Source organism: Pongo pygmaeus, chromosome 13 (assembly GCF_028885625.2).
Source record: "Pongo pygmaeus isolate AG05252 chromosome 13, NHGRI_mPonPyg2-v2.0_pri, whole genome shotgun sequence".
Lineage (NCBI taxonomy): Eukaryota > Metazoa > Chordata > Mammalia > Primates > Hominidae > Pongo > Pongo pygmaeus.
In genome coordinates, this window is record NC_072386.2 from 82978601 (window position 1) to 82990826 (window position 12226).

Here is a 12226-nt window from a genome sequence, read left to right on the forward strand (position 1 = left end):
AATTATGATTTCAAATTCTTATAAATCAGACTTAATTCTGAATTCAGTTATTAGTTTTGTTGATATTGCTGATAAATATTTTAAGCTTCAGCCTCTTTTTAACATATTCAAAATTGCTCTTTGAATCACTGACTCAAAATGAAAGGCAACAAACATATGGTAATTAGGTTATAATTGTTTTAAAAGTGTATTCTTTTCATTTGTTTTAGGAACAAGCAGAATATGATTCTCCAAAATGAAAACTGCTTATGAAGAGGTTACAACTGAATTAGAAGAATATAAGGAAGCCTTTGCAGTAGTGTTGAAAGCTAACAATACCATGTCAAAAAAAATAACGAAGTAAGTCAAAACACACTCGTAGAAAATGAATTAAGCTCATTAATTTGTTTTGAAAGCATAATTTTTAGTGAGATGGCTTCAGGAGGTCAGTAGGAAGTGAATGCTAATTTGATAATGTAATTTTGGAAAATAGTGTTAGTAAATAATCTTACCTTTAAAATGTTCAACAAGGATAGTTTCTGTCTCTCTTCTCTCTCTCTCTTTTTTTTTTTTTTTTTGCTTCTGTATGGCTTTTTTCCCCTGAAAATCTCATGTAATTAACCTGACCTGTTAGTTTCTTTCACTAAGTATTTTTGAAGCTTTATAATTAATAAAGTGATCTTGTTATAAAATTGCATGTCAGAATTACCCTAAATAGAAATATTAATATGTTTAATTTATTTTTTGGTAGATCACAACCTAAACCCAAAGTGTCAAGTGGTACTGCTACTCTGGGCACATCCTGGCACTGAGGCAGGGACTGTTTTTGATTGTGATCTTTAATGTTACCACTAGAGGGTACCTCAAGAAAGACTATTTGTGTAACATTTTCAAAGTGTCACAGAAAGTCATCCTTGTGAAATAGGGAATAATTATCACAGAAAGGAAAAGAAGTGTAATCCACAAGGTGGCTAAGAAATAACACCTTGTTCAGCCTGAAGGGTTGTGTGGAAGGCAGAAAGAACAACCCCACTTCCAGTGCCTTGGTCACAGTGTTGAGGGATAATTGCCTTCAGAGATGCTTTAGTTCTTTTTGATCACCAACCAAACAATCTAGTTCTCTCCCAGGAGTTGTTGCTCTAAGTTATTCCTCAGTGCCAAATACTTAAGTGTTCTTAGATAATGGGTGAAATGTACAAGGGTGAAACCTGAAACTGGTTTACTAAACACAAGTATTTCTAGATTATTTTTGTTCATTTTAGTTTTCTTAATCTACATTATTTAAGGAGTACAACATTATGTTTTGGTATAATTATTTATAATGAAGTGGTTCTTATAGTCAAGCAAATTAACATATTCATTTTCCCACATAGTTACACTTTAAATACAAGTATTTCTAAAGGAATCTTTAGAATCTTACAAGTAGAGCTATTTTAGAAGGCAGCTAGGTTACCTGTTGAGCCGTACATCACTGATAGCCATTTCTCTTCCCTGTCAACTTTGAATTGCTTGTTTGGTAGAAATCACCTTAGAAACACATATACTTATTTAGAATGATTTTAAAATTATAATTGCTTACAAGAGGTATGCTCTCACACATCTTCGGTGTGAAAACACTGTTTAGTGGGTAATTTGGTTTACTCTCAGGGCAACTTTTTAAAAAATGCAAGTCATTAAGAATCATTCAAGGAAAAATGAAATACTAAGCATTTGTCTTTGCTATCTTTACAGATCGAATAAGAAAATAGCAGTGATCAGTACCAAGCTCCTTATGGAGAAGGAGCGGATGAAATATTTTCTCAGCACTCTTCCCACGAGGCCAGACCCAGAGTTACCTTGTGTTGAAAATCTTAATAGTATAGGACTCAACAGAAAATATATTCCCAAAACACCCATAAGAATTCCTACTTCAAACCCACAGACTTCAAATAACTGCAAGAACTCCTTGACTGAGGTTAGTTATATGACCATTTCTCTTTTGGGTTTCATTTCTCTAATATAATTCTTGTTTATAATTTGGTGAAATACTGAGTTGTTCTGTTGACTTATGCATGTTAAGATTATAATTAGCTGTGTTAACACAGAAAGGAAATGGGAACTTTACATTTTTTAATTCCCTGGAGCTCTCATTTTCAAGAGACACCCATTTGCTAACTTTATTCAATAAATGTGACTAAACTGACACATTTAAAATTTCTTTAAAAGCCGCATTTAAGTTAGGTTTTAGAAACTGCAGGCGGAGCTTGCGGTGAGCCGAGATGGCTCACTGCACTCCAGCCTGGGCGACAGAGCAAGACTCTGTCTAAAAAAAAAAAAAAAAATTAGCCCGTAGTGGTGGCAGGCGCCTGTAATCCCAGCTACTCGGGAGGCTGAGGCAGGAGAATCGCTTGAACCTGGGAAGCAGAGGTTGCAGTGAGCAGAGATCGTGCCACTGTGTTCCAGCCTGGGGGACAGAGCAAGACTCTGTCTCAAAAAACAAACAAACAAACAAAAACAATACAGCATATGCAGAGTCTGCTGGGGGAAAGATGGGGCCGAACTGGGCATCAGAGGAAAGTGGAATTTCGATGTTGATAGATGTTGCTGCTAGAATCCAACAAGGAAGACCAGAGACTGACTTCATAGAACCATAAAGCAGGAGGCAACATTTCATACATATGCACACTTCCTGGCAATTCATTACTTATTCGAATTTCCACCAGACGGTAGGAGTCAAGAGAACGAATATTGGATATTAATAACCAGTTGCTGTTAAAAGAAGGGTTGCTGTATGGCGACTGACAAGAGACATGGCGCTTGCCAGCGTGTTGGAGAGACCGCTACCGGTGAACCAGCGCGGGTTTTTCGGACTTGGGGGTCGTGCAGATCTGCTGGATCTAGGTCCAGGGAGTCTCAGTGATGGTCTGAGCCTGGCGGCGCCCGGATGGGGTGTCCCAGAAGAGCCAGGAATCAAAATGCTTCATGGAACAACCACCCTGGCCTTCAAGTTCCGCCATGGAGTCATAGTTGCAGCTGACTCCAGGGCTACAGCGGGTGCTTACATTGCCTCCCAGACGGTGAAGAAGGTGATAGAGATCAACCCATACCTGCTAGGCACCATGGCTGGGGGCGCAGCGGATTGCAGCTTCTGGGAACGGCTGTTGGCTCGGCAATGTCGAATCTATGAGCTTCGAAATAAGGAACGCATCTCTGTAGCAGCTGCCTCCAAACTGCTTGCCAACATGGTGTATCAGTACAAAGGCATGGGGCTGTCCATGGGCACCATGATCTGTGGCTGGGATAAGAGAGGCCCTGTGTCTGAAGTCCTGTGCTTGAAACCTAAGTCATTTGGAATATACTTGCTTTGTGGGTGTGCTGAGAGGATGGGCAACATGGCAAGGCCTCTACTACGTGGACAGTGAAGGGAACCGGATTTCAGGGGCCACCTTCTCTGTAGGTTCTGGCTCTGTGTATGCGTATGGGGTCATGGATTGGGGCTATTCCTATGACCTGGAAGTGGACCAGCCCTATGATCTGGCCCCTCGAGCCATCTACCAAGCCACCTACAGAGATGCCTACTCAGGAGGTGCAGTCAACCTCTACCACGTGCGGGAGGATGGCTGGATCCGAGTCTCCAGTGACAATGTAGCTGATCTTCATGAGAAGTATAGTGGCTCTACCCCCTGAAAGAGGGTGGATGCAGCTGCTTGTGTTTCTTGGGGTGTCTGTCATTGGTAATACGGATACAGTGACCCATCCTCCATCCTATTTATAGTGGAAGGGTCTTCAATTGTATCAATACTTTTTTTTAAAGCTCTGGCACATTGGCCTCTGTGTGTTACCAGTCGTTAATGAGCTGCTGCAGAGGTGACTATTTGTTTTACTTTCTTGGATGTTAACATTACACTACTCACTACTCAAAAAAAAAAAAAAAAAAGAAACTGCATGTTATCGCCTAATAACTGACGGTATACTTTGAGATGCTTTGTCTTACTGTACTTGATTGTAGTTTGTCTGTGGTTCATATCAATTTTTTTTTTTTTTTTTTGAGACAGAGTCTCGCTCTGTTGCCTAGGCTAGAGTGCAGTGGCATGATCTCAGCTCACTGCAACCTCCGCCTCCTGGGTTCAAGTGATTCTCCTGCCTCAGCCTCCTGAGTAGCTGGGACTACAGGTGCCCACTACCACACCTGGCTAAATTTTGTATTTTTATTAGAGATGGAATTTCACCATATTTGCCAGGCTGGTCTCAATCTCCTGACCTTGTTATCCACCTGCCTCAGCCTCCCAAAGTGCTGGGATTACAGGGGTGAGCCTCCATGCCCAGCCTATACCACTTTTAAAGTTTCTTTGCACCATCTTAACTCTTTGCACCCATAATCACAAGTGAATGACTCAACCAAACACTTAACAACATATAGATATTTATTATTTAATAGAATCCAAAATAAGTGCATTTTATGAATTAAATAAACAAAACACTGAAAGGTTCATTTCCATTTTTCTGTTAAAAGCTTTGTGCTTGGCCAGGTGTGGTGGCTCATGCCTGTAATCCCAGCATTTTGGGAGGCCAAGGCAGGCGGATCACCTGAGGTCAGGAGTTTGAGACCAGCCTGGCCCACATGATGAAACCCTGTCTCTACTAAAACTGCAGAAATTAGCCAGGAGTGGTGGCAGGCACATGTAATCCCACACGCAGCAATTCCATTACTATACTAGGGGTATACCTAAAGGAAAATAACTCATTGTAACAAAAAGATGCATGCACATGTATGTTCATTGCAGCACTATTCACAATAGCAAAGACATGGAGTCAATCCTGGTGCACCAAAGATAGATTGAAAATCCAAGGTAGATTGGAAAATTCCATATATATACCATGGAATACTGTGCAGCCATGAAAAGAACAAAATCATTTCCTTTGCAGCAACATGGATACAACTGGAATTCACTATCCTAAGCAAACTAACGCAGAAAGAGAAACCAAATATCTCGTTTTCACTCATATGTGGGAGCTACACATTAGGTGCACATTGGCATAAACATGGGAACAACAGACACCAGGAAATAAGAACGGGGAGGGATAGAGTGGGCCAGGGTTGAAAAACTACTTCTTGGGTCCTATGCTCACTACCTGTGTGAGGGATTCAATTGTACTCCAAACCTCAGCATCCCTCAATATACCTTTGGAAGAAACTTACACAGGTACCACTTTAATTTAGAATACAAACTAGAAAAAAAAAAAAGAAAAATTTACTATAAAAAATTTTCTGTAAGTAAAGAATATAAATTTCTTTTCAAGAAAAAAATTATTGAAGTAAAAAAATGGATTAAACTTTTACAAAGGACAGAGTTTTGCTAGGAATTTCAAAGCAATGCATTCATTGCAAAATATGACTTTAATTGTTTAACTTTTTTTTCTTTTTTTTGAGATGGAGTCTCGCTCTGTCACTAGGCTGGAATGCAGTGGCACGATCTCAGCTCACTGCAACCTCTGCCTGCTGGGTTCAAGCAATTTTCCTGCCTCAGCCTCCTGAGTAGCTGGGACTACAGACATGCACCACCACACCCAACTAATTTTTGTATTTTTAGTAGAGTCAAGGTTTCACCATGTTGGCCAGGATGGTCTTGATCTCTTGACCTCATGATCTGCCCGCTTTGGCCTCCCAAAGTGCCAGGATTACAGGCATGAGCCACCGTGCCTGGCCATTGTTTAACCTTTGTACTAATAAAACACCACCTTTCTAAAATTATGTATATCCAATAGACCAATATTATCTATTTTTGTCAGATTACTCTAAACAGCATTGCACAGATACATCCTCTATTATCTAAACTTAAAATAAGTAGGAATTTTACTTTATTTATGTGATTATTTTTCTTTTTAAGCAAACTTCATGTTATGTCTAGTCCCTAAAAACACTAAAGGCCACATTTTGTAAGTGATATATTGTTCTCATGATAATGTCTCTTGTTTAACTTAAACATTATTTTTTTTACGTATTTTAGATGGAGCCAGACTGTGTAGAACAAATTATTACAGAAACAAAGAAAAGTATGTTTCCAAAATTTATTAATTAAATTTAGGTTTATTTTAGTAATAAAGTATAAATAGCAAATGGCATTCCTTCTCATTATTGGGTTAGTAGATACTACGTTCAGTATCTTTTTCTTACACACATCTAATGAAAGATGTGAAAACAAAAACTTTCACAGTGAAGAGTATACTCATGCACCATTAATTCATCATGTCCCATAGCTTAAAAAATTCCCAAGAAGTGTATCCGTCTCTTTTTTACTGGCTCTACAATTTCTTCACTTTTGCCATCCTCATGGAACTGTCAGCCAGCACGTTGAAAGGATTCTCTGAAAACAAAGGCATCATCAAGTTCTCCGGGTTTTGGTAGAGATTGAAGGCCAACAGACCTCAGACTCATTTAGAAACACTTAGTTGAGGAATAACCCTTCATAAGCAGTCACTTGACAGGTGACATTTTAAATCTCCTGTCATTTACTGTGTCATTGACTTACATCTGTTCTCAGGAAAAGTTCCAAAATTTTCATCATGAAATAAAAACACCCATGTCAATGTAATTCTTGTCAAGTTACTCAGCCTTATCTCTTGCCACTTACCACACTCTGCTCTTTGCTCTAGCACCAAAGTGGAAGGAGTAGAACTCTGTAGGGCTCTTCCTCAACTCAGGCTCTTTGCCTTTGCCTCGTCTATCTGGCAAGCTTTTCCTTGTCCTTCAGGTATCAACCTATGTATCTCCTCCACCATAAAGCCCATGATACTGACACAAAAGTGGGATAGATGTCCCTTCTGTGGGTTCCAGTAGTGCCCTGCTTTATACCTGTCATAGTGTCTATGACTCTATATGCACATTGCCTGCCTGTCTGTTGCTTTAGGTTATAGCATATGACTGTTGAGAGGTGGACCATGCCATCTTCATATTGCAATTCCAGTACTGATTCTAGTGCCTTAGCACGTGGGTGTTGAGTACATGAATAAAGAATGAAAAAGCTGTGCTATTTAACCACAATTAGAATTAATACCATGTGTTATTTAATAGTAATTTTGTATTGTAATTGTACGTACATATTTCTCATTCTTTTTAACTCTGATAACGTTCTCAACTCTAGATTTTAAACTCACACTTAGTTAACTGAAATGTTTTGGGTAAAGAACATAATCCTTTCTTTTTCTTTCCAACTTTTGCTGTGTTGGGCACTTGCTCCCATCTGCTTTCTTCTCTAGAATCCACTGGTAAGCCACATCTAATAAAGAGAATATTTAATCATAAAATCTTGAGGAAAAGTTGTGTGATTTAAAAGATAATAAAACTTTATTACTGGGTTATTTACATGAAATTTTAATTGTTTCTCATAAAATATATAACATCACAATCTTTACTAAAGTAGAATATTTTCATATCATATGTATGATGAAAATTTGTATGGTATTTTAAATGATGTTTTTTAGCCCCCTTAAGTTCTAAGTGGATCTTGCAAATGAACACCAGTATTATGGAGTTTGACATACTCAAATTGCCCGAATGTCAGCTGTTTAAACAACCAAACAACCAAATCATCCTTGATGCTTTAGTAAAGGTCATCTAAGGCTTCTTTGCATTTTACAGGTTTTATTACTATATATAGTAGGAGACTTAAGGAGTACCTGCCAGGTTTGTCCATACTAATGTTATGAATTTCTTTTTGTAGGTCAACCGTATTTTGTGTGGAGATACTTTGAGGCTCTGTAAATATCTGGTTACTCCTAAAAACCCACTAGATTTAGCATTTCATTGATGTCTTGTCTTTGAACAAGTATTACTGTGATGGTTGCCAGATGATTATTTTCATATTCTCTTCTTTGTTCTACATGGAGAAATAAAACCAATAAATAAAGGAGAAGGGAAAGCTCATGATTCTGGTGCTCCAATTCCCCAAGATTAGGCCAGTGGTAGACATTTCTTTATGTCTGACTTTATGTCTTTTTGATTTGTCTCTGTTACTCTTGTCAGCACATTTTTACTTTCTGGCACAAGATGTTCTAAACTAATCTTGTATTTTCTCTGTTCCAGCCCTAGAATGAGTAATTTTTTTTAGAAGCAGAGTTGGAACCACCGAGGAAGCATAGGTGAGCCCTCCCCAGCACACATTCACTAGTCCCCAACAGAAGAACTGTTGCTGCATCCACTGAGGTACCAAGAAACTAGCAAAGGGCCTTCTGGCTGTCTGGGGACAGTCCTCATGTGGTCCCTGGCTCAGTCTCAAGGGTTCTGGATTAGTTTCCCTGCAGCCTCTGTGCTGTGTTTCTAGATCAGGGCTCTGCGGGAAGGGCCCTGGGAGACCCAGCAGCACGGGGTGTCTCGCCTGCCAAATGTCCCTTCCTTTCTCCCACTCTGACACTCAGGAACAGGGTAGATGGCATGTCCAGGCAGTGCCAGGCCACCTCATTGTCTCCTTTGAGATGTGCCCAGAGGGCCTTGGGGGGCGAGTGTGAAGCTGGGTACTTGGAGCCTGAGGCTGACTGTCCCTCCCTGTGTCTTGGAGGAGAGGCCTTGGGGCCCAAGAAAACCCCCAGGGCCTGATCTCTGGGCACACATGCAGGGAGGGAGGGTCTATGGGTGACCCTCAGCCGTTACAATGGCTGATTGGGCCATTGTAATGAGACGTTGGGCACCGCTGCACAGGGGCCTCGTCAGTGGACCATGGTCAGAGATGACCTAGCCATCAGGACCTGGTCAGTTGGGACCTGATCAGCAGGGACCTGGCTAGTGGGTGGCCTCCTCAGTGAAGGCCTCACCAGTGGGGATCTGGTGACCTAGTCACTGGAAGCCTAGACAGTGGGGACCTGGTCAGTGGTGGCCTTATTAGTGGGGTCTGATCGGTTGGAACATAAACAATAAAAAGCTGGTCGGTGGGGTCTTTTCAGTATATTAGGGGTCTGGTCAGTGTGGGTCCTTAGTGGCTTGGAGCCTGGTCAGTGAGGGCCTGGTCAGAGGGGGCTCAGTCAGATGGGGACTGATCCACGGAGAATTGTTCAGTGGGGGTGAGGTGAGCGGCAACCTGGTAAATTGTGATCTTGTCAGTGGGAACCCAGACAGTGGGGTCTGGTCCATGAGGCCTATTAATAGGGGCCTGGTTATGGAGACATGGTCAGTGGGGACTTGGTCAGTGGGACCTGGTCAATGGAGGAGTGATCATTAGGGGCCTTGTCAGTGGGGACCTGGTTCGGGGGATGCCTGGTCAGTAGGAATCTGGCCAGTTGGCCGCTGTGTGACCTTAGGCAGGGGGTTTGTCTGCGGAGCCTCCTTGCCTCCATCTGTAGGAAGGTGAGTCAGGGCACCCTGGAGGGTTGCTAGAAAGAGAATGTGAGAATTCAGCACTGCTTGGCAGACCTCCAACTTTACACACAACCTGGGTTCCACCCAGAGAGGGTGCCAGCCCTCTCTACTCTGCTTGGTGCCCCTCTTCTGTCTGCATCCCCAGGACCACACTCGGTGGGGAGGGCAGAGATTGGGGAGCACCTGTGGATTCTCTAATCCTGGCCCTGGGCCCTGGTGGTGATAGTGATGAGGACCTGGGTGCACCTGTGAGTGGAGCAGCTAGGCCAGGCCAGAGAAGCAAGACAAATACACCCATATGCACATACACACACACATACATGCATGCATAAACACATTGCATGCACACGTGAGTTCAGGGGATAGAGGACACTGATTCTGGGCCCTCTGGACCCAAGCAGGCTCCCATTGTGGTGTGTTGTGTCACCCCACGATGTCACTGTTGCTGAGCCCCCATTGCCTATGTGTTGTGGAGCGGTTAGAGACACACAGCAGTGTCTGTGAGTGGCTCTGCATGAAGGGCCATTTTCTAGGTGAGAGGCACATCTCAGCACAGCTCACTGATCAGACTTAGGTGAGTGGAACCTGCTCTCTTCTCTTCCTCCTGGCTTAGGGACAGTCGCTATCAGGTGGATGGTTTTGGCCTCTGGGCAGCTACTGAGGGTAAACCCTGAGCATTCACCAGGTGCCTGTTCTATGCTGACAGTCATCTGATTCATCCTGGCAGCAATTCCATTCTGCATCTCCTCTGGACACCCACAGGACCACCAGGACAACCCCATCATAGCCCTGTCACCAGGCCCAGTCTGGCTCCATGATAACCAAGAGGCAGGTCCAGAGACAACTGCCCTGCTTGATGCCTGCATCTGACCTCCCTTGGTGGGTAGTGATGAGCACAACATGGAAGAAGCCAGGGCAGCATGCGGCCAGCTGCCCTGCAGCCCCAGATGGCTCCTGGGCCTTGGGAAGTCATTCTCAAAGGGGAAGCTGGAAACTTTGATGTCCCTGGAGGGAAGGGTGAACGTGGCATCCCAGCAACCCTGGCAGCCAGCAGCATGGCGTACATCTTCTCACCCAACCTGTGAGACAGAGGCCCCCTCCTGGGAAACAAGATCCATACCCAAAGCGTCCTGGCCCAGTTGGGCCTCATCCTGGGCCCTAGGAGGAGAGGGGCATCATGGTTCCTCCAGCAGCAGTCAGGGTTACCGCCCAGGGGACTCAGCCTTCTGTGGCCCTGGCCAGACTTAGAATTTGGCCCAAGACAGGACAAGCTTGCTCAGAGCAGTGTGTCAGTACCCACAGCCTGTGCATGCCAGGCAAGGCCACACTGGCTCAAAGAACAACCAGCCACCTCTGCAAGGGTGTGCCTGGAGCAGGTGGACCAGCCACCAGCCTCATCCACTCAAGGAAGCAGGGGTGTCCAGGTTCCCACAGCCTGAGTGGCTGCCACCTGACGGCTGATGGAGCAGAGGCCTGAGGAAAAGCAGAGGGCACTGGGGCCCTACCTCCAGGGCAGAATAACTGATTTACCCTGACTGGTAGCGAGTGAGGTTGGTGGCTGTTCCACCTGCTCCTGGCACACCCTTGCAGAGGTGGCTGGTTGCTCTTTGAGCCAGCTTGGCTTTGCCTGGCATGCACAGGCCTCAGTGCAACAGCTGTGCTACAAATGGAGCCACATAGAGGAAGTGAGCAGCAGGCTCAGGAGCAGGGTGTGCGTTGCCTTTAGGGCTCCAATCCATGCATCAGGGCTCCTGCAGCACTGTGGGCTTCTTGGGTGCCAAGAGGCAGACCACAGGCCATCTTTGAGGAGGACTCTATGTTCAAGTGCAGAAAGGGCCCAATCTGGTGGATGAACCACACGGCCAGCTTCTGGGTGCAGGCACAGTGCCACATCTTCCATCACTTCCTGATGTGCCCCCCCAGTGCTGAAAAGACAGCCTGGAGACAGGGCAAGAGGAAGGCTGAGAAGGATGAGGTGGTGAGTTCCAGCTTCTTCCTGACCCTGAGCCCACCCCCAGGGTGGCCCTCAACCTTTAGGAGTGGGAGAGCAAAATTGATGGCTTCGAGTGCTTCATCAAGAAGATGGACAACAGGGCACTCAGCTCAAATTCACAGCCAATGAGTTGACTTGCAAGCTGATGATGGTCATAGGCTTTAAGAAAGGCATCAGAAGGCAGCCAGTTCTTCTTCCACCTCAGCCAGGCCTTGGAGCTGGAACAGGCCATCACTTCACCAGAGATGCCTTCAACACCATCAGTGAGCTCTTTGCCAGTGAGCCCAGCCAGGATCTGGACCCAGTCATGGACCTGTTAATGCTGTCTCAGGGACACCAGGCCAACATCCCAGACATCATCCACATACACAAGGAAGCTCTTGCCAAAGTCACGGAGAGCAGGCAACATGTGGCAGAAGGGAAGACAGAGGTGCAGAGGCTGATAATGTCAGAATCACAGGAACAGGATTTTTTGGGACACTTTGGCTGAAATTCACCACTTCCATCCAATTTGAGTGAGAGACATGAACTCACAGATGCAGGATTTCTTGCAACAAGAGATACTAGTTTTTCAAAAAGTCATCCAGGAATTGATAGTGTTGAATGACTAGATACTCCACTGTGGACTGTTCCCAGTTCAAGGATACTTTCTACAGCAGAATAATAACACTAGCAAAGAGCTAGTGCCAGCTATTGGTGGTACAAGGATGATTTTGTTCTCAACTGAAACTCAGCTGAATGTAGAATTGTGTAGGAAACAGTTAATATGGTGATAGAATAGAAAGAGTAGCAAACATGAACTAAATCATGCTATGAATGCCTACACTACCATTGTAACTTTTGGAAGAATTATACCACTTATTTTATTGCTTTTTGAAGGATGAATATTTTAGTATATATGCTGTAGACCTCAAACCGTGTGAAGA

The 12226-nt window shown here is 43.9% G+C and overlaps 1 protein-coding gene and 1 pseudogene across 1 annotated transcript; both read left to right on the plus strand.

The window, feature by feature from the left end:
• Nucleotides 1-209: 209 nt before the first annotated feature.
• On the plus strand, nt 210-10177 carry LOC129043514 (ankyrin repeat domain-containing protein 18B-like; annotated as a pseudogene).
• Nucleotides 2766-3899, plus strand: LOC129043639 (proteasome subunit beta type-5-like). Its single transcript, XM_054500398.2, has 2 exons — nt 2766-3274; nt 3339-3899. Exons 1-2 carry the CDS (start codon nt 2769-2771, stop codon nt 3643-3645), a joined length of 813 nt encoding a protein of 270 aa, XP_054356373.1. The 5' UTR covers nt 2766-2768; the 3' UTR covers nt 3646-3899.
• Nucleotides 10178-12226: the final 2049 nt, after the last annotated feature.